Raw genomic sequence first — 22,767 nt, 5'->3', positions numbered from 1 at the left:
AAAATGATATAGAAGTAAAAATATACTATGTTACAATTAATTTTTGTTCTACTTCTTTTATTAAAATTATGTAGATCAAATTTTGTATTCTAAGAAGATATGTCAGTCAATTATTTATTGTTAATAAAATTGTGCTATTCAATTACAAAATGTGTACAATTCTTTGTTTTTATTTTTTTAAATAGTGGAAATGATTATGTAAATTGCTCGAGAGTATGTTGAACATAATTTCTTTTATTTACGAAAGAGTACCAAAAAATAAAGAATAAAATATAGATTTTAATTCTTATTTTAAAATGGTCAACCAAGGTTTAACATTATAACTACATTTTCGCACAGTAAAGATAAGAATGCTTTGACTATAAAAATAAAGTCAAAGCGTACAGTGTGTACAATCCTTATTTCATTGTTATTAATTTCAAAGAGTATCTTATAATGGAAGATTGTTACATACATTATATTATATTTTTATTTCACGTTTCCATAGGTTCCATCACTACATCTACTATAACTGCATCCGTTGGAGTTTCCATTGGACTATCGTCAGATTTCTTTTTAATCGAATACAATTTCTTCAACTTTTCATAATGTTTTATGTCCTATAAGTTATAATTTGTTAACTTAATATCACATTTGCACATAAACTTTGCACATTAAGAATAACTGGAAATATGTATACCTTTTCCTGTACAGATGGTCTTATCTTATCAAATGCGGATAAAATGTGTCGCATAGAAATTTCTGGTTGTCCTGTATAATGTATGTCCATTAATTCTCTCAGAGCTTCTATACCAGCTTCTCTGATTAAAGCTGCTAAATCTGCCCCAGTATAACCATCACATTTGCTGTTATATCCTATTTGTTCCAAATTTACATCCGCAGCTAATTTTGGTTTAGTTGCATTCTAGAAATATAAATTTTCGGTAACACAACACGAATCAAAGACCTTATATATATATGATGCACAAAATACCTTTGTCAATGCTCTCAAAATATCAACACGATCTGCTGCAGTAGGTAGATCTACATATAAAATTTTATCTAATCTTCCTGGTCTCAAAACTGCTGGATCAATAATATCAGGTCTATTACTAGCAGCCATTAAAAATACTCCCTGACGTCCTTCTACTCCATCCATTTCCGTAAGCATTTGATTAACTACGCGCGATGTAGCGGAGTTATCACCATCTGATCGTCTTGGGCACAAAGCATCCAACTCATCAAAGAATATAACACACGGAGCTGAATTTCGTGCTCTCATGAAGCATTGCCGGACTGCTTTTTCACTTTCGCCAACATACTAGAAGAAAAGCAAATATATGTTTAACACCTGTACTTTGTTACAAAACATTTGTTCCGATGATTAAATTAATTACCATATTCAAAAGTTCTGGCCCTTTAACAGAAATAAAGTTGATACCAGCTTCATTCGCAATTGCTTTGGCTAGCAATGTTTTACCACATCCAGGTGGACCGCATAATAATACTCCAGTAGGTGTTGTTAATCCTAAGGCTGTAAAATGTTCGGAATGTCGAACCGGAGCCTAAAATTTTAAATTAAACAAGAAAAACGAAACGTAAAAAAAGATATACGATCTATTGAAACGTATAAAAAATTCTTCACGAATTCAATGAAAATTATTTAAGCATACTTACAAGTATGGCCATCTGTAATTCCTCTCTAATGTCTCTTAAAGAACCAACATTATCCCATGTAACATCAGGTACAGTTGCAAAGCCTTCTCTTTTCGCAGATGGCTGAATAACGCGAAGAGCAGTTTCAAAATCACTGTGTTCAATATATAGAGTTTTTAATCGTTCTGAGGAAAGTGGTGGATCATTACGTAACCAAGTAAGTAATGCTGCCAAGTCTGGAGATTTTGAATTTTCTTGTGTCACATCCATCTCAATTAGTGCTTGAGGACTTGTAGGGTTACTTGTTTTGTTTAATTTGGGGATATTGTTGTGATTCGAAGAAGGCGACTCAATAGTTACTTCTTCATCTAAGTTGCCAGTGTTTTCAAAGTTTTCCTTTTCAGTGGGGGGATCATCTTCTCTCGTTTCTGATTTAATATCTGGTTCTGATTTATTTACGTTTTCAAGTATTCTAATAGAAACAATGTAAGTAATATTACTGTTCATCGCATACAAAACATTATTCCTTTATATTCACAGAAAATGTTTAAGCAAGTTACCTGTCTACAGCTGCCATAGCAGCTTCTCTAATTAATGCAACTAAATCAGCTCCAACAAAACCTGGCGTTAGCGAAGCTATTGTAGATAAACTAACATTGGGAGCAAGTGCTACTTTTTCTGTGTGTACAGTTAAAATTTTTGTTCTTGCATCCCTATCTGGTATACCAAGACACACTTCATGATCAAAGCGACCTGCTCTTCTTAATGCTGGATCCAAAGAATCAGGCCGATTTGTAGCTCCAAGCACTAATACTCCAGTACCATTCTCTTTTAAACTTAATTCTGTATAATAAGACACCACTCTTAGAAAACTATCATTTAGGTTGGTATAATAAATATGACTGAATAACAATAACAATTTACCATCTAAACATGATAACAGTTGTGCAACAATTCTTCTTTCCATTTCCCTCTGAGCAGTAGCTCTATGTGGTGCAACAGCATCAATTTCATCCAAAAAGATTACACATGGTGAAATGGCAAGAGCTTGTTCAAATAAATCCCTAATCCGTGCTTCGCTTTCCCCTGAAACTCCAGCTACAAGTTCAGGTGCTGCTACTTTTAGTAAAGGTATTCCTAACTCCTATATTTGAGATAAAAAGTTAGTAATAAAACAAACAGCGAAATATGATAATTTATAATCAAATCTTACTCCTGCAATAGCATATGCCAGTAATGTCTTTCCACATCCAGGTGGGCCATGAAGCAAAAATCCTCTTGGGGGTGATATACCAAGTTGTTTAAAAATTTCTGGATGTTTTATATGAGCCAGTAGTTTACAAACAGTTTTTAAAATTTTATCACATCCTCCTATGTCGGTAAATGTAACTTTTGATTCTGAAATAGGTACTCCTTTGGGTTTTTTTGTAAACATAAATTGATTATTATCAATGTCTTTATCGCGTTGCCTTTTTCTATTAAATGGTTCAACTTCTGCATTACTTTGTCGTGTTTCTGTAATTTGTCGTGCTTCTTTTGTAGGCTACAAATAAAACATTACAATATTTTAATATATAATACACACTTATATGAACTGCATAAATGTAAATAAAAATTTACTGTTTTTCTCTGTTCAATTTCTTTAGGAGGCACAGGTTTTTCTACGTGCAAAGATGGACCCGGTTTCTGCTGTATACTTTTATCTGCGACCTCGGGTTCATCTGTCTTATTATATGTATTTGAATCCACTTTACTAGCATCATCATCACTACTGATATCTATTAGTTCTTTGTCGCTAGAATTTCCATTTTGTTTGTTTTGTGATTTTTTATACATTTTTAATAACATACCATCCAACATGGTATTCTGAGGATCTGACTAAAATCAACATATTTCCTTTTAGATATGCTATTGAAAATAAGACTCGAATTACGTATATGTCTCAAATACTTCAATGTCAACTTCTTCCTCTTCGTCTTCGTCATCATAACCAGGCCATTCAGAAGGACAATGCTTTTTCGCAAACATTTCTGTTAGTTCGTCGTATGCTTTGCGTACCAGAGCTCTGAAAGGGCCCTGTTTTTTTATACGATAATCACGGTATTTTCTTTGCAAAGCATTTGCCATTTCAATAACATCAATATAAACTTTGTTTTCATTTTCGTGCATATACTAAAAATTAAAAACAACATGAAGAAATTTTATTTGAAATACCATTTCAATTGTAAATTCTTATGGTTGAATAATAAATTACGACAAATGCTTAAACTGAAATCTAATTCGCCACATTTGAAATAATGTTAAGTATAATTTACACTTAGTATATAAAACGTAATAAATGTTTTATATTTAGATACACTTAAATATTTTTAATTTTTTTCAAGATTATTTCATTATACATTTGAAACATTAAACGCAAATTTATAATACGAAGTGCATGTTATGAATATATCAGTTTTCTGTATGTAGCTATCTAAGAAAATTTGAAATGAAGGAAATTAATCGTTTACCGTTTGTACACGTGAAATTAGTACTTGATCCCGAAGATATCTATGAGAAATATCAACTTTGCGTTTATTATTCATAGCTTTTGATTTTGAATCTCCGCTAGATCCCTGTAGCGGGATGATATCAATCGACGGATTCAATTTTCCAACCTTCTGCATTTTCTTACTGTCAGGAGTCATGTACACTTTTATAGGAATCAAATGACCATCAGATCTTTGTATTTGCACCCTTATAGGTTTTGACGCGTGCTATCATGTAATTACTGTTATCAACATTCATTCACCACTTCGTTTCTTAAACTACAATACAGAAAACAGGGTATATCACGACAGCAAGAACAAACTTCCGAAACGGGTTATGTTGAAAGCCTAGAAACAATGAAAATATATAGATCGGAATACATATAGCTTAGGAATTATTCAGAAGAAAACGATTTTGTTGTTTTATATATGTCATTATCACAAATTTAAATTTTTACAACTCAGCAAAGTGTAATAATAAAGTGGGAAAAGTTTTTCTTAGCTCAAAATGTGGACTAAATATTTTTATTATATTTCTCTAAATGAGAAAAGCATTCAAAAATTAAAAAAAAATATACTTTTTGTTCTTAACGAGAATATTAGAGAAAATAATATATATAATTGTATTTAAAAAAGATGGCAACTCAACTTGTTATATTATATATTTATATTATTTATACTTTCTTGTTGCGTATGCTTTTTAGATTTTAAATTATTCATTAATTCGTTTAAAAGATGAATTGTAAGACGCAATCAAACAGTACGGTATATACTATAGATTAGTCAACTAAGTTTCATATCTGTACTATGTCTATTGTTAACGGTGCATCACACATGCGTATTTCGCGGAAAACGATCAAGTATATTTTGTGAAAGCTTCATACCATATTTTTCAATTAGTCAACGACAAACCATCATGGCGATGGGTTTTAGTTGCGCCTTTAATTTACAGTTGAAAAATTCATTGTGATGGTCTGAAAAAGATTTTTCTCGTAATTATTTTTAACATCCCTCAGGATCTCTTCACATTGCTTTGTTACTGTTATTTTCGTATAAATTATAAATTTCGTTATGGTAAAATTAACGGAGGAGATGGTCGTGGCTCGGACACGAGTGTCCGATTTCTCTGCTGTAAAGAAACTTAATTGTTGGTGCGTATTTGAAAAGATGTTACACTTTTCAAACAAGATGTTCCATTTTCTATAATTGCTAGCCGATTTATACAGATAAAAGTATCAAATTGACAAGTTCAATATTTTGAGTATTTTTTGTAATAAAAGCAGCTATATGAATTTACAGTTTTCTTTACGATATCCTTATTAAAGAAACTATTCTCTGAAACGCTTTTTTACTTTTATTATTATTTTGTAAAATTCTTTTAGTTATTCAATGTTACTGTTATTATTTCCTTCATTAAATGAAAGTGACATTTAAATAATGAATTTAATGTTTGAAATGTATAGAATAAGCTTTGAAGTATAGCAGATATAAATTATTATGTTTTTGTATAAAACAGTTTTATAATTTTATATATAACTTGTACAGTTTTATGTTTATAATTTTACATAAACTTCTTGTTATTTTAGGGGCACAGAATTGACTGATGTGAGTATTTTAAGGAAAATGAAAAATGTGGAAGTATTGTCATTAAGGTAAATGATTAAAATAAATAATTAAATAAGTAGAAATGTATAAAATTACAGTTTTCTTTTTCATAATAATTTGCTTAGTAAAAATAACATTACAGATATAATTTTATAGTAAAATTGAATCAAAAGAGTTTTATTATTTATAGTGATGATTTAAGTTTCTCAAATCTGTTTACATATCACAGAAACTCTAATGCACTCCTACTATGGACAGGTCTGTGAAAAACTCAAGATCACAAGAACAACCTACTTATGAAGAAGTTGTTCTACCCACACATTTTGAATTCATTGTAATATATCTTGCTGTGATGAGGGAAAAAGAATTCAAATTTTACCTTTAACTATATAAAATATTTTATATTTTTATTTGAAAACAATAATAGATATATAATTATATAAAAGCTGTTATAAAAATTTTAATTGAGTTAATAGATTTTATTACAATTAGTGGAAGTAATATAGGGTACAATGTTGTATCATTTTTATGTATGTAATTCATACAAATATTTTTTCCTATTTTAAGTATAATTTGAACAACAATTATATTTCAATGTAATCTATGTGCGTGTGTACATGAAATTTTATATTTTCCAATTTTGTTACAAAATTCAAGTCATGTATGTGTATTACCTAATTATATTTTATGTGATGATTCTTAACATAATAAGTATAATTTTTATTATTCAAATTCATTTTCAGTGTGAACAATATTAGTACTCTTGCCGATTTCCAATATTGTCTAAGTCTTCAAGATTTGTTTATAAGGAAGAATAATATTAAAGACTTGAATGAAGTTTGTTATCTTCAAGGTTTACCAAATCTACGAAATTTATGGCTTGGCGAAAATCCTTGTGCTGAGAAAGAAGGGTAATGTATTTTGCATTAACAATTAACATACCAACTTCGTAGCAGAGTTTTAATCAAAAAATTTTTATTAGGTATCGATTAGCAGTTCTTAGAGCTCTACCAAATTTACAAAAACTTGATGACAAGGTAGTTTCAGCGGAAGAAGTGCAAACAGCATTAACACGAGGTCATATTCTAGTTCATCCTCTTGATACTGATGCATCTCCACCTCAATCAGATGCAGTCAGTCCAGAAGTAAGATTGCTCTTAAAACAATATTTTTCTATGCATTCTTATAAAACATTTTCAAGTATTTTATCATCAAATATTTTATTTAAAACATTCACTTGACTTTATTATTAATATATATCATTTACCGATCATTAGTGATCACTTGCTACTATTGATAAGAACTGAGAGTTTATACCTGGGAGTTTCATAATACGAAGGTGATACACATTAAATAATTATATATTTCAAGATTAACCATTTCAGTTTTCATCAATACAGTTTGAATTTTATTTACTGTTACTAAAATAAGTTTATTGAAACATATGTTATCATGTTAATATGTCCTTAACAAACATCCTAACATTTCAATAACATTTACGCAATTAGGATATTGTCACTGAATATATCGAAGAAACAGAAGTGATACATCATCGAAGATATAGTTCCTCAAGTGATCAGGTAATAAAAAATTTAAACTATCGCCGGCTATTATAATTTCCTTTATAATAATTTTTCAAAGCTGTTATAATCATATTTTTCATTTACTCTCATGAACATATATATCATAGTATCTATTATATTTTTATGTTATATAAGGATAATTTCTTACTTTGACAATTGTTTATAGAGAAGTTTTGAAGAGACACAGCATACTCAAGAAGAATATCATGAATCAGATCGTAGAAATGCAAACTATAATGCTTCACCATCCCATCGCTATTCACAAATTAATCAGTATACGTATGATGTAAGTCAACCAATTATTATGTACATACATAAATATCTTGCATGAAAATATTTCCATCTTAACGCGTTCGCGACCGTTGACGTGAATTCACGTTTTTTCAAATATAATAATTTTCAAGTAATAGATCGTTACAAGACTTAATATTTTAAAACAAATTTTCGATTTTTTGTTCTTGTTTTAAAATCAGAAATTTGTGGCAATTAGCTTAAGATTTTTTTCATTTTCACTAACAATGAGTATTAGAAAACCGAAAAATCTGCCGGTCGCGAATGCGTTAACATGTTCTGTTGTTTAAAATTATAAGAAATGAAATTATGATCAACGTATTTAGAATTATAATTATTTGCTATAGAGATATAATTATTATATAATTAGCGTTATATTTATGTTAGATTTAGTGTGATACTTACTCTTTTACTTAGTAATTACCAAGCAGAACAATCAACTAACTTGATATTTAATAAATAAGCTTGATTATATCATTGCTCCTTTTATCTGCATTCGTATACTAACAGCAACAGAATGGACAGTCAAAGAGTCACAACAAAGATGACACTGTATGTACAGAGTCACGCAACATCAGTGAAAGTATGACCACTAACACTATTGAAATCATTAAGGTATATTTTACAGAATTGCAGAATTTTTTGCAACGTGATAGTTTCTTTAGTGTTACCTTGATAGTTCTTGTATATTCATCAATTATATTTATATTAATGTATCTCAATTAGAGCAGTTACTTTACTTTAACGTAGTTTTCTCTAGCAAGTAGATTACGTATAACGACATTGACAATTAACATATGTATATAGGATAATTCACCAAAAACGTTGACTTTTAATTATCTACTTTTGATAATTAAATGTATTCTGTTCCTGGCGAATTATTACGTGTACGCTATGTTACATAGTAATGTATTTAAAGCATTCAAATGAAATGTAAAATTAAAAATTAAATACTTCTATGGTACTTGCTTTATTTTACAAAAATAAACTACGAATAAATGTGATTATTGGTTTTAAATGCATATACAGAAATTTCATTGTGTTTTTTATAATTTTTAGGAATATGATGAACGACCAGCGGTTTCAAGACATAATGGAGAATATGATGAAAGACGAACTTATACGGAATATAGTAACAATGAAACATCTCAACGAGCATACGCACCAACGTCTCCACGTACACAATACTCTTTGAATGAACCAATGGACGATAGACGTTCAGATAGAAATAATTATGAATATGATAACAGACACAAACCAGAATACGAAGAGCACCATGAACAGAGGATAAATGCAGAATATGAAGAACAACAACCACCGCTTCAACCTAGAAGAATGACGGTTCATCAAAATGTTGAGAGGGTTAGAAATAAAATTGCAAATTATTTGAATTCATTTGTGTACAAATTAATATAAGAGAAAATAATTTTGTATAATTACAGGAAGACACAAACCAAATGCCTGGATGGGTAAGACATTCTGACAAAGAAAAATGTAGATCACAATTTCATTATCACAGAAGGCCTGTTACAAGGGTAAGTTTTTGTTAAATTTGGTAACATACCGACGAACAAGTAATGCATTATTCACTTTCTGATTATAGAACTCAAATATACTATCAGCTGTGTTATGCTTAGTTAAAGAGCTTGACTATCCAAGCTTGGAAGTGGTAGAAATGGCTGTTAGAAATCGAATGGATGAATTAGAGGAATGATGTTTCTGACACCGTCCCCAAAACCCTCAGGGGACGGTTGTCATCTCTCAAATGGGCAGTGTATCTTCAATCCCGAGTCCAGAATTTTCAGATTCTCTTGATTCTACGGTAATGCCTTGCCAGTGCGTTGACAATGATGCAAATTCCAATCTCAGTCATCAGACATGTGATCGACATTTAATCGATGATACCATTGAAAAACGACAAATTCGTCGCAATGGATCCGCCGACGCCAGTTCCATACGAAGTCCAAAAAATGTATCGATAGACCCAAGCCCAAGGTATTTTGGGAATAACCAATCTGCGTACAAGCTGAGAGATTCTGTGCCGGATAATTTAATGTCTGTAAGTAATTACGAAGAAAGAAAAACCAATGATGTTAGAAGAGTGGCAAGTAGCGACAGTATTCCTCGTGGATACACTGGTTTAACTTTGAGTCCGGGATGTAGAGTTTTAAGCCAAGATTGTGTAAGAAGGTCGAAAAGCCCCGACGTTAGGAATACAATTGTACCACTTCGATATATTCAATCGGCGAAAGGTACTTGGACATATAACTTATAAGTAAAATCGTAAGTTATAATACTTTCGTGAAATGAGAAACTTCAATTAGAAACATGTTTTAAAAAATTCCGAAATATTACTGATTTGATCATTATTATTACTTGAACTAAACCAAACAATGTAACTCCCAGAAGTTTCTTAAGAAGAAAGGTATATAAATATGTATATACAATATATACATATATACATATACATATATACACCTGACCCTCGATTTACCGGAAAATCCGTTCCACGTGGATTCGTTTTACGCGAATAAATAGCCAAACAAAATAAATAATAAATAATAATAACATTTCAGAAAAAAAACATACATTTTATTCGGTGTTATTAAATTCAAACCGTGCTTAAAAACTACCGCGTAAATAGTTTTCTAATTTACCGAGTAAAAAAAAAGACTCACGTAAAAAGAGTCCGTGTAAATGGAGGATCAGGTATATACATAAAATAATAAGAAACGATTGTGATATTTCTATGAGGAGTGAAAAAAATTCATTACCCCCATGTATTATAAAAGAGTCTTCTGAAAGCAAAGCAACGTATTTACCTATTTCAAGTGAAGAGTTTAAAAATCAAAAGAAATTAATTTTGCATTCTTCGAACAAACTTTATATTTGTTACATTGATAATATAATGTGTTAAAACATATTAAAAGTAAGGTTATTTATTATTTGCATTTGCGCAAGTGAGATTACAAACCAAGTAATTTCTTTTATGCTAATTTATTTAAAAAATTATAGGACTGATACATATGTGTACTTGAAAATTTTCTGCAAATTGTAAGGTAACATGACATTATTTACATTACACTTTACATATACAGCATGGCACATTTAAATAAAAATACTTCAAAATTCTTTATATACATAACGACTTTGGACAAACATTTTTTCTCAAGGTAATATTTACTTAAATAATGTTTTAAGATTAACTTAGAATCATATATTTTTTAATGCATTAATTGACATAAATCTTCATCCTCAAAAGGCCATTAAAATTTTCATATAAAAAAGTAATTATTCTTATGGATATTTTAATTTTAATATACAGTAAATCTTTGCATTCAAGCTATAGCATATGTATATGTTTAAATATCAACTTTAAGAAAATAAGTACTGTACCATTGATTGACCACTTTACAGTATTGCAATTAATACTTAGCGGACAGGTGGAATCTACCCTGTCTTTCCTAGTTTCCGGGTATATTTAAGGTATATTTAAAATGTAAATATACGTGGCCCGTCCGTTAAGTGTTAATATATCGTAAACTAATGCCTTTTTAACGTAAATAGATTTTTACAATGACCATTTAAGAACACGAAGTTGACTTCAAAAATGATCTTGAGAAAAAAATATTCTGTCATTATATGTGTTCCATAAAATAGTTTAACATTGGCATAAGAAATGTTTTCATGCGACTATAAATAACAGATATTTAAGTGTTTCTATTTAAATACACCATCCTGTATAAGGCATACAATCAAATCAATTTCATGCCGAATTAAATATTTTTTCTTAAATATTAAATGATTTTTATTTAACTGTAATATTACTCACATTTCATTAAACTTAAGTTTGACATTTGTCAAAGCCTGATATTTCAAATGTGCAATAATTTATACAGTAGAATGTTATACAATTGCATAAAACATGTGTACAGGGTATTTGCAAATTTTTTTAACAATGCCTTTAAGGATTTTTCAGGGGATTATTAAGTACGATTGCATAGAGTATTTGACTTTTGTCACATTATTTTTTTTTTACACATTTATACATACTTAAAAACATTTATGACTATGTAAAAACTTGTGTGTTATTTTAATTATGTTATTTTTATTTTTTACATTGACTTCGATCACGGAATTTATGTACTCAAAAAATTATGAATAATGTAATGGTGTCATTAACAGTTATTGCATAATACTGTAAAATAGTACTTAAAATGATATAAAATGCGGAATAATAAAAGAACAAATTGAAATAAGGATATACCTGTGCAATAGAGTATACATATTATAGATTAATATTAGACTGATAAATATGCATGGCATATTTTGTTAGAGAAGAATCTTCATACATGAGTAATTAATAATTGATAAAAAAACCGAAGGAAAATGGCTACTAAATTATTTCTACAATTTAAACCGTTCCACTTAACTGAGCCAATTTTCAATGTAGATTTAAGAATTTTTGTAAAAACGCGAAACACATCTTTTGTTACATATAACCGTCCAATTGTATTATTTTATAACTGAATAATGTTACTGTTATTTGTACTATTACAAAAGCAGCTATTATCATTAATTGTTCAATATTTGTTTAATAGATAGTGCAGAAGACAACCATTCTTTTTTCTCTTTAAAAATATTTTTATGAAGTTATAAAATAAAAGCCGCGATTATGAAAATGTCTTTCATTCCAAATATAATAATTTGTATAGTTATATACAAATGTCTATATTGTTAAGTTATGGACCGGGGTAAGGAAATTAAAAATTGTTATTTCAAATTTCATTATTCGCTAAGTATTGTATTTGTTGAGACTATTAAATTATTCATTGTTATAAGTTAGAAGTTTTTCCTAGTTAATGTATACAATTATAACTTACTGCGATTAAAAATATTAATGTGTTTTGAGAAATAAATTAATTATAAAAATAATATTGTACTGATTATTGTAAAATATTGAAAATTTTTTTTTGATAATATTATTTACACGTAAGATTTACAATTATAAAAATGGTTGTTCACCGCTACAAAGGGTGAAATATCGCGCAGTCTCTAAATGTCTGCGTCAATTAGTTTTATGTATACTATTGTTGTCAAGACAACAGTATGAATAGAGACATTATTACGTGTACTCAACGATCAAAAGTTTCCGTTTTTGGTGAAAGTAAAAACGTTAAGAAATTCATAGAAAAATGTCGAACTACGTGACACCAATTCTTTATTTAAATATGGGTGGTGAAATGTTATATGTTTTACAACAAAGATTAAAAGCGCAAAAGATTAGTGCTGATAAATCTGTACAAGGCAAGTTTACTATTCTTTTATAATAACTACAACATTTCTTACAAGTTTGTTTAATGCCACAGATCAATTTAATAAAACTTTTATTTCATTTTTAGTACTTGAAGGTGTAACCACTGCCTTACTTAATCCTAAAATACTATCTTCTATATTTGAGGAAGGTTCTTTAAGTGGGATGCCTGCTCTAAGGTCCACTTTAGAGGGTGTTGTATTATCATCTATTGTGAAGCTTGATACAAATAGCATGGATAAACTATTTGATCTCATGATCATGATGGTTAAATATCAATTAACTGCAGCTACTGGCCCTAAAGAAGTTATCCTATTAACATTAAATCACACAGATGCGATGCGCGATATGGTCAACAATTCAACCACACAACGATGCCTTGGAATGCTACATCAGATGATAATTGATGTAAGCATATTATATTTTGATCAGATAATGTACCTAAATTGAATTTTCATAAATAGCTCATTATTCGTTACATAGATATACGAGGATTTAACTTGTGACGAAGTCTGGAATATTAGATGTGACTGTTTAAAAGAATTAGAATTATATTGCGTAAGGGTGTCTATTCTTCTTAGGTTTGGATTGCAAAACGATGATGGTAGCTTTAATATAACGTCTCGAGAATATGACGAAAAATACGAAGAAAACAAAAGTGATTTTTCTGACATGAAATTGCGTGACATGCACCGTAAAACCTCTTCTGATGGTTCTTTTAATCTTTATGGTGAACGTGGTACTCTACTAGGTAAAAACATGTAAGTAAAAAATAAAAAAACTTTTACTCGTTACTGTAATAGAAATATGTTCAATAAATATCACATAGGTACGCGATGTCTTGTGAAACGTCAAAGTTAATACAGAAGGCAGAAAATGAAGACTGTTTAAAAAATTGTGGTGCAAAAGCAGAACTAGGAATGTTGGCTATTCAATTGGGGACTGAAGAAACTACATATACGAGACCATTTACTTTAAATTTATTTTCAAACAATGATCATGACAATGCAAATATAGAAAAAGATAGTTTTGATTCTAAAGAAGAGAACACAAATGATACAGTTAATAAAAAAAATGATAAAACAGTGTTCAATGAAGATTATAAAGCAAAACTTGATAATGTACGTGCAGATTTTTCTGAAGATAAACTTAATGACTTAGAAAACCAAATGTTGATATTGGATATGTTAGAAAAAGTAGAATAGTTTCATATGACATAATTTTAAGTTACGCAATAAATACACCAAATTTTCTTGCACATTTTGTCTATTATTGTATACAACAATCTTCTTATATAAATAAATATTTCTTCATGTAATAGCAAAGTGATTTTAATTTTTACAAATAAATACTTCTTTATCTTAATAGTTTTAATTTCATATTAAAAATTAAACGCTGATAAATTTAATAAAATAATAAACGAATCGATATTATTTGTATTATATTTTAAGATTCTAAATATTTATAAAATGTAACTGTTTTATTAAGAAATTATAAAATTCCTATTACTCAAAAAAAGAATTAATTTAAGATTTAGTCATATCTAAAATATATTTTACTCCAGTTCTACCATCGACATTAAGTGCATTTATAACAGCCTCTTGAAACTGACAAAATGGTACTAACTTATGTGGCGGAGCTTTTAATTTTTTCTCTTGGAATAATGTTCCTAATTCACTGTACATGTCTACACGTTCTTTAGAATTTATATTTGCTTTTGTCCATGCCGTCATCCAAAATCCTTTCAAAGTTATGTCCTATATGCATTACAGAATTATTAATAATTACTCAGGTTCAATTATGATATAAATTATCTTTTAAATTTTCATTATATTTAAATCAAGAATACCTTAAAGATAAGTGCAGAAGTTGGAACTGTTAAAGGTTCCCTGGACATACCACCATAAGTTACCATAATACCTCCATGTGCTAAATGTCTCATAACATCTAACGCATTTTGTCCACAAATACAGTTAAGAGCTAATTTTGGTGGTGATAATTTTTGGCTTTTAAAAATTTGAGTGCTTCTTATTTCCTTCTCAGTTAAAACTTCATCTGCACCCAAACTGGTTAAATGATCCTAACAAAATTTCGAATCTTATACATAAATTTCTAAACAACGCATTAATCTTTTTCACCTTTAATTCCTGTAAATTTGGTCTGTCTCTGATAACGCTGACAGATTTATAATTCCATATTTTACATAATTGTATAACCAGTTGTCCTACTGCAGAGTTTCCACCATTTTGAATCACAGTATCGCCAGGTTTTAATGATACAAAGTCTTTTAACATTCTATAAGCAGTGCATGGATTTACATTTAACATACTAGCTTCTATGGGTCCAACATCTTTAGGAATCTAAAATTTTGATACAAATTACAATATTAATATAATGATCTATTAAAACTTTATGTGTGAACCTTTTTCGCACCTTCATAACTTCTTCTGAACTATAATTTGCATGCGTTCTCCATGTTCCTAAATTTACACCATTTGGAACAATTCTGTCTCCAACATTTAAATTTTTTACATTGGGTCCAACAGCTATTACTTCACCAACTCCTTCATTTCCTGGAATAGCTGGTAAAGGTGGTTTACTTGGATATTTACCTTGTATTGTATTTATGTCCGCTGGATTAACAGGTGCTAATAACCATTTTACAGAAACCTTCATAAAGAACGATTTTTTGTAATCAATAATTAAATTAATTAAAAAAATTCTTACTTAACAATTTTACTGGTAGTTTTCTATTTTTATTAAAACACGAGTTACCTGATTATTTCCTGGCTGAGAAATAGTCTGTGTTGTAATATGTAAAACGTTTGCAGGTTCTCCATATTCTTTGTAGGACAAAGATTTTACAGAATCTAATTGTAGATCAGTGCTCATTTGGCGAATTAATGTAAAATCTATTCTATTCAATCGTGATAACGGTAAAGCTAACTTTCTTATATACATAACCATTTTGTTATATATGTTCTATCACAATTTGATGCTAATTGCTAAGCGACAAGCAATCTATGATGCGTTTAAGTAATAATTTTTTTAGTGTAACAGATCCGATGAATATAAAAATTATTTATAAATTATCAATGTTACATGAAATGTAACTTTGTAAATGCGATGTATTTTAGATCCGATTTTAATTCAGTCCAATGTATTATGGGGTATATTGCGTTTCTGAGAAAATATGATTCAAAGAAAATTTAATTGACAATATTGCCCAATGTGCTTTATGTGATTTATAAATTATGAATTTTTATATTATTTAAATTTTTTATAAAGAACAATACGCCTTATTATGAATATACATATTAATATATATTATCATGTATAAACATTTATTAGAGTCATGTTAAGAAAATATTCTCCAATAATTAGGAGTTACCCTTAATATTTTTTGACGTGAGTTTAATAACCTCGAATGGTTACGTTTAAGTACAGTCAGTCGTTGTTTGACGTTTCAATGGGTGACATCATGTTTGTGATTTAATTACGTGTAACGATAGTTTGATATTGTGTTATGTAAATAAAGGCACACGTATGTAAATGAATGTAATATTATGTAGTTCGTATAGCTCGTATAAAGATATTTGTTATATCTTAATTGTTACCACTCGATAATTGTTTTTGCAATTCTATACATTGTCAGAATACATTTCTGTGATTGAAAGTGAATGACGTAGTTTCATGTTATTCGTCATTACTTACATACTAATATTATACATTTGATAAAAATTTATATGTATTTTTAGGAAAAAAAATGATAGCATCAGAAATAGGTTCAACAAATAATGAATCTTCACACATTAAGATTGGGAGTGAAAAAGCTCCATTAATCCATGGAAGAAGTGTTCTTTATAGACTGAGTAATTTCTTTAGAATTAGAAGAGCTCAACATTCTGAAGGAGATGGATATGTTGAATTTGGTAGTTTGGGTGCAGACAATGGTCGTACCTTGGGAACTTTTGCTGGTGTATTTAGTCCTGTTACATTATCCATGTTTAGTGCCTTAATTTTCATACGAATGGGTATTTTTTATATTCTATAATTAGACATGCTATTATTTTTACATCGTTTCCATATTATAAAATATAAATTTTATATTTAAGGGTATATTGTGGGCAATGCAGGATTACTTGTAACTTTGACGCAATTCGTAATCGCATATGGAATTTTACTATTCACTGTAGCATCTGTATGCGCAATTTCAACAAATGGAGCAGTCGAGGGAGGAGGAGCATATTGTATCTTTTATGGATGATTATTTCATTTTTATTGCTAAATATTATTTTTATCTTTAGCAATTAGTAAGCCATTATATATAATAACGAGGTCACATGTTGTTCAAAGATAAGTTATCAAACGCCAATGTACTCTTATATCGAATATTCATTTAATTACATACTTTATAAGATTCAAAATAATCATTATTTACAGTGACAATTTTTATTGTCAATATTGTATTATCTATTCTTTAAAAATTTCAAATGATGTTTATATTAAGATTTCATAAAACTAGAGTTGGTATTTTCCTTATTAAATATCATGCAGTTATGATTAGTCGAACTCTTGGACCAGAATTTGGTGGTTCTATTGGTACATTATTTTTCATGGCTAACATTGTATCGAGTGCACTTTGTATCTCTGGTTGTGCTGAAGGATTGATAGAAAACTTTGGGCCATCTGGTTATTTATCTGGCAAGAGTGCTCTTATTCCAGATGGTAGATGGTGGCGGTTTTTATATTGTTCCGTATTAAACACTGCCAATTTATTAGTATGTCTAATAGGAGCAACAATGTTTGCAAAAACCAGTGTAGCTATTTTAGCTGTCGTTTGTGTTTGTCTGTCAAGTGTTTTTATAAGCTTTTTAGCACAAGGAGCTATGGAGGTAATAATATATTATATAAAAAAGTTCATTATAATGATTTGCTGCATTTTACTTATACATAATTATTAATAACAGTTAAGTATTCATTTGTACTATTCTTTTTATTACAGATACCAATTCCAGATGCAAATACACTTGTTCAAAATGCAACTGAACATGTCAATGGTACTTATACAGGGTTATTATCGTCTACTCTTATAAGTAATCTTTACTCAAATTATAGTCATGATTATTCAAGTAATGGAGCAATAACTAGTTTCGCAAGCGTATTTGGTGTATTATTTAGTGGAGTAACTGGTATAATGGCTGGAGCTAATATGAGTGGTAATTTTCAAAATCATTGATTTACTTAATATTTACATGTAATTATATATAACTTTTTATACAATTTACAAATAATATTTTATAATCATGTATAGGTGAACTGAAGAATCCAGGCAGAAACATTCCACATGGAACTTTGTCAGCAGTATTGTTTACATTCATATGTTACATTCTTTTATCTATTCTTACAGCAGCAAGTACAAGTCGATTTCTGTTGCAAAATAATTTTATATACATGATGCCAATTAATATTTGGCCACCATTCGTAGCAGTTGGCATAGTAACAGCTACATTTAGTGCTGGACTGAGTAATTTAATAGGATCGAGTAGAGTATTAGAAGCATTAGCAAAAGATAATGTATTTGGTAAGTTGAAGTCTGAATTTCGTACAAAAAATTTCTTGTACTAATTTTACTTCAAGTAAAGTACTTCAATTAAATTTTACTACAAGTTCTGTATTTCTGGTAATTGTAGGATCTGGATTAAATTTCGTGACGCAAGGAACGTGGAAAGGAAATCCAATTGCTGCAGTTTTAACATCATGGACTTTAGTTCAAATAATTTTACTTGTCGGTTCTTTGAACACGATAGCTCAGATTAATTCGGTATTATTTTTATTAAGTTATTTGGCTACCAATTTAGCTTGCCTCGGACTTGAGCTTGCAAGTGCTCCAAACTTTAGGTACCGTTTAATTTGTTTTTGTATTCTATTAAATAGTAATATCAACCGTTTATATAATACATTTTGGACCTTTTTATGTTTCTCTATAGACCAACGTTTAATTATTTTACATGGCACACAGCAACAATTGGACTTCTTGGAACATTAATAATGATGTTTGTTATAAATAGTATTTACGCTTCTAGTAGTATAATATTATGTTTAATATTGATCATCGTATTGCATTTATTTTCTCCGAGTAAAAATGCACCATGGGGAAGCATATCACAAGCATTAATATTCCATCAAGTTAGAAAATATTTATTAATGCTTGATTCACGTAAAGATCATGTGAAATTTTGGCGACCACAAATGCTCTTAATGGTTGCTTCACCACGATCAGCATGTCCACTTATAGATTTTGTAAATGATTTGAAAAAAGGAGGACTTTATGTAATTGGCCATGTAAAAGTTGGAGAATTTTTGGGTCAGAATATTGATCCTACCATTGAAGAATATCCACATTGGTTAAGTTTAGTTGATCATATGAAAGTAAAAGCATTCGTTGAATTGACAGTAACAAAAACTGTACGCGAAGGATTGCATCATTTAATAAGGATATCTGGAATGGGAGCAATGAAACCAAATACAATTGTTCTTGGTTTCTACGACGAAGAAACACAAACGGATTTCTTTAAGAACTCTCAGTATGCAACGGACATGTTTGAGAATGTTTCAACAGTTCCAAATAGCACTGTTTTCCCTCTTAGACAGTCAAATGTAGAGAAAAATTTAGATGCAATACAATATGTTGGAATGTGTTCAGATGTTCTAAAAATGAAAAAAAATTTATGCCTCTGCAGAAACTTCCACATATTAAACAAATCGCAAATAACAAAGTAAATATGTAACTAATTTCTTTTCAATGATATAATTTTCATTTAATTTTGTAATATTATTGAAAATATTAAATTATATTAATTCTAAATAATTTCTTTTTCAGGAATTCTAACTTAAAATATATCGACATATGGCCCGTAAATTTCTTCCAGCCAACAGACCAAGATCCATTTGATACAACATCATTGTTCATGCTTCAACTTGCATGCATTATCAATATGGTACCTGTATGGAAAAATTTACATCTGAGAGTTTTCCATTGCGAAATTTCAGATAGCGATGCGAATTTAAGTATTTCAGATCCGCAAAATTCAATTAGCGAATATCCAAGAATTTCTAATGAACATCGCATTAGAAAACTATTGAACATGTTAAGAATATCTGCATCCATTAAAAAAATTCCTAATTGGGGATCACAAGTACGCGGGTTAAAGGGCAGATCTCTCATTGAATCAAGAGTGGAACCTCAATTTGAATCAAGTATCGAAAACAGTGACAACATTTTAAGCAATGTTTCACGTTCTTATATTTTGAGGTACACACTGTTACTAATATCAATATACATTTTTTTGAAACATCTTGAATAACATTTAATAATTATATTTTTCTAGTGTCAATCAACTAATCAGACAGTATTCTTCACAAACTGTAACGACATTCATGTATTTGCCTGCTCCACCAGCGTCAAATACTTGGGACGAAGAAACTATGTATCGTCAATATCTTCAATTGTTAACGGAATTGACTGCAGATTTACCACCTATAATATTAGTTCATGGCGTCAGTGCCGTCACGTCAACGACACTATAACAAATGTACATATAGGAACGTAAGTTCCTACTATATCAATTTTACGAAAGAAGGTATTTATTTACAGGTAAATTAATTATCCAACATTGAAGTATAATTTTAACGTTCCGAATATATTTAAAGAAGTCAGTATTGGTTTTTAAAATATTAGAAGAATTCAACATATTTAATTTACCATATCATATCATCATAATTTTAAACTTTCATGATTAATCGGTTTGCTATTAATATCGGTTTCTTATCACGATGGGAGAACCTTAATCTTATATTAAAAATAGTTTATCACTGTGATAATGACATTACTCTATAAGAGACTTTCCAGAAGTGAATATTTTTTAAACATGTAAAATATCTTTATCGAGAAATATATAAGCTTTATTTTTAACACATTTCATATATGAAACTATTTCTATGTGCCTTTTTTACATTGCACTTAAGATGAAAATAGACGTAACTTGATAGGAACAATAAAAAGAGATGTAAAACTAAAAGATTTGTATCATTTAAAGCCTGTACTTGACGGAAAAAATATTATGATTACAGAATGAAATAGTAATGTAGTACATGTTCCTCTTTATAAATTTTAAACAGACATGTTTTCTGGTTTAGATTTTTCTGTCTTACATTTCTCCATTATAGGTATTACACAGATGCAAGAATTAGTAAAATTTAAACCTATATTTATTATAAATAACTGATATACTAAATTAATGTTTAAATACCATAACGTAATTTTTATGTATTATTTCAACCCTTAATGATTTATTTAAAAATAAAAGTGTTACCATTTCTAAATTGTCTGTTTGATTTTTTCTCCTATTTTCAATTTGATTTATTTAATTTTTATTTATTCGATTCAAAGGAACCTTTCTCAATTACAGTACTTTGGTAGAGTATCCACCAAAGTTCACGAGCTTTTTTGTTTATAAATTATGTACGGACAATGAGTTGAGTTAAACCCTTAAATTATGAATAAAAGATTACTAAGAAACGAAGTACGGTTAAAAGTACATTGTGAAAGTTGCTGAGGGTTCACTTTACATTCCGAGATCGCCACTATCAATTACACGTTCACAGAAAGCGAATAATTAATGAATTTCGTGTCGATTTTTTAAATTCCATCTTTATCATGCGTCTGGCTTTCCCTTACCTCTGTATGTTCATATCTTATCGTATAACTTTTTATAATATTTATACATTTATATTATACTTAACAAAATAAATATTGAAACTAATAAATGAATATTGACTATTTATTCACGACCAAAATATAAACCAAACTTTTCTCATAATAATATTACCAGTATACTGATAAATTAACACCAGTAGTACGAACTCGTATCTGCGTAAAGCCGGTTGCAAGCAGTTAGGGGCGACATGTAAGCGGCTCTAGAGGGAACAATCGAGCGTTTTTCCTATCTTTACAATGAGTAAGACAAGGACAAAACGACTGTGCGACAGAAACAGAGAGAGAATTCTCCGCCACCTACTTTGAAAAAGCATCTCATTAATCCCTGGTACCTACGCGCGAAGCATGATGGCAAAGGAGATATCCGACAAGGATAGGTACACAGGTAGGAGAAGGACAGAGATAGCAGTGGTGGCGCCAACCCAAGATGCAAAGGTAGTAATTGGCTAACAGTTTAGATGCTTTTATAACAGGTGGCGCCTTTGCCGCTGTTTCTGTCCTTTTTCTATCTATGCACCTATCCTTGTCGGATATCTCCTTTGCCATCATGCTTCGCGCGTAGGTACCAGGGATTGATGAGATGCTTTCTCAAAGTAGGTGGCGGCAAGAATTTTCTCTCTGTCCTTGTCGCACAGTCGTTTTGTCCTTGTCCTATTCATTGCAGAGATAGGAAAAACGCTCGATTTTTCCCTCTAGAGCCGCTTACATGTCGCCTCTAACTGCTTCCAACCGGCTTTCCGCAGATACGAGTTCGTACTACTGATGTTAATTTATCAGTATAATGGTAATATTATTATGAGAAAAGTTTGGTTTATATTTTGGTCGTTAATAAATAGTCGTTTCAATATTTAGTTTGATAAATATAAATGTTAACGTTACAAAGGATTGAAAATGAAATGTTTTGTGATTTGAAATTATTAATACGTAGTCCATTATTAATTATTATTATATAACTGAATGTAGAATATTTGATGTCAAAGAAGTAGTTTTTCCCTAACAGTTAAATCTTTAAATTTTCAATATTTGCGACAT

At 29.6% G+C, this 22,767-nt stretch overlaps 5 protein-coding genes across 12 annotated transcripts; 3 read left to right on the top strand and 2 right to left on the bottom strand.

Moving 5' to 3' along the window:
• Window positions 1-214: 214 nt before the first annotated feature.
• smid (nuclear valosin-containing protein-like smid) lies at window positions 215-4,979 on the bottom strand. 2 transcript variants are annotated; one of them, XM_031981405.2, is made up of 12 exons: window positions 4,813-4,979; window positions 4,146-4,511; window positions 3,586-3,807; window positions 3,256-3,513; window positions 2,849-3,178; window positions 2,560-2,779; window positions 2,196-2,478; window positions 1,657-2,107; window positions 1,377-1,544; window positions 974-1,300; window positions 680-904; window positions 215-599 (listed from the first exon to the last, which is right to left on the bottom strand). In XM_031981405.2, the coding sequence occupies exons 2-12, from the start codon at window positions 4,320-4,322 to the stop codon at window positions 474-476; spliced, it is 2,787 nt and encodes a 928-aa protein (XP_031837265.1). In that variant the 5' UTR covers window positions 4,323-4,511; window positions 4,813-4,979; the 3' UTR covers window positions 215-473. The 2 variants fall into 2 exon arrangements, with proteins under 2 accessions (XP_031837265.1, XP_031837266.1); XM_031981406.2 differs by lacking the exon at window positions 4,146-4,511 and having other exon boundaries at window positions 4,813-4,976.
• LOC116429037 (uncharacterized) lies at window positions 4,926-11,904 on the top strand. Of its 7 annotated transcripts, none has more exons than XM_076373814.1 (11): window positions 5,240-5,314; window positions 5,750-5,815; window positions 5,959-6,429; window positions 6,512-6,679; window positions 6,751-6,913; window positions 7,277-7,348; window positions 7,518-7,637; window positions 8,153-8,257; window positions 8,702-9,004; window positions 9,085-9,177; window positions 9,246-11,904. In XM_076373814.1, the coding sequence occupies exons 3-11, from the start codon at window positions 6,386-6,388 to the stop codon at window positions 9,354-9,356; spliced, it is 1,179 nt and encodes a 392-aa protein (XP_076229929.1). In that variant the 5' UTR covers window positions 5,240-5,314; window positions 5,750-5,815; window positions 5,959-6,385; the 3' UTR covers window positions 9,357-11,904. The 7 variants fall into 7 exon arrangements, with proteins under 7 accessions (XP_031837279.1, XP_031837280.1, XP_031837281.1 ...); XM_076373816.1 differs by having other exon boundaries at window positions 5,257-5,314; window positions 6,027-6,429; XM_076373815.1 differs by having other exon boundaries at window positions 5,260-5,314; window positions 5,998-6,429.
• Window positions 11,905-12,607: 703 nt separating this feature from the next.
• On the top strand, window positions 12,608-14,161 carry OSCP1 (Organic solute carrier partner 1). The gene is made up of 4 exons (XM_031981426.2): window positions 12,608-12,949; window positions 13,045-13,364; window positions 13,440-13,717; window positions 13,786-14,161. Exons 1-4 carry the CDS (start codon window positions 12,838-12,840, stop codon window positions 14,159-14,161), a joined length of 1,086 nt encoding a protein of 361 aa, XP_031837286.1. The 5' UTR covers window positions 12,608-12,837.
• LOC116429039 (enoyl-[acyl-carrier-protein] reductase, mitochondrial) lies at window positions 13,899-15,925 on the bottom strand. The gene is made up of 5 exons (XM_031981425.2): window positions 15,732-15,925; window positions 15,390-15,626; window positions 15,095-15,316; window positions 14,806-15,036; window positions 13,899-14,713 (listed from the first exon to the last, which is right to left on the bottom strand). Exons 1-5 carry the CDS (start codon window positions 15,921-15,923, stop codon window positions 14,483-14,485), a joined length of 1,113 nt encoding a protein of 370 aa, XP_031837285.1. The 5' UTR covers window positions 15,924-15,925; the 3' UTR covers window positions 13,899-14,482.
• A 797-nt stretch (window positions 15,926-16,722) lies between these two features.
• On the top strand, window positions 16,723-21,785 carry LOC116429031 (solute carrier family 12 member 9). The gene is made up of 9 exons (XM_031981403.2): window positions 16,723-16,990; window positions 17,072-17,206; window positions 17,514-17,851; window positions 17,962-18,175; window positions 18,271-18,540; window positions 18,650-18,857; window positions 18,947-19,735; window positions 19,840-20,271; window positions 20,348-21,785. Exons 1-9 carry the CDS (start codon window positions 16,723-16,725, stop codon window positions 20,544-20,546), a joined length of 2,853 nt encoding a protein of 950 aa, XP_031837263.1. The 3' UTR covers window positions 20,547-21,785.
• The last annotated feature ends 982 nt before the right edge of the window (window positions 21,786-22,767 follow it).

The sequence above is a fragment of the Nomia melanderi genome, chromosome 14, assembly GCF_051020985.1.
Source record: "Nomia melanderi isolate GNS246 chromosome 14, iyNomMela1, whole genome shotgun sequence".
Classification (NCBI taxonomy): domain Eukaryota; kingdom Metazoa; phylum Arthropoda; class Insecta; order Hymenoptera; family Halictidae; genus Nomia; species Nomia melanderi.
The sequence above is the reverse complement of the archived record's forward strand: the minus strand, read 5'-3'. Positions and strand labels throughout refer to the sequence as shown.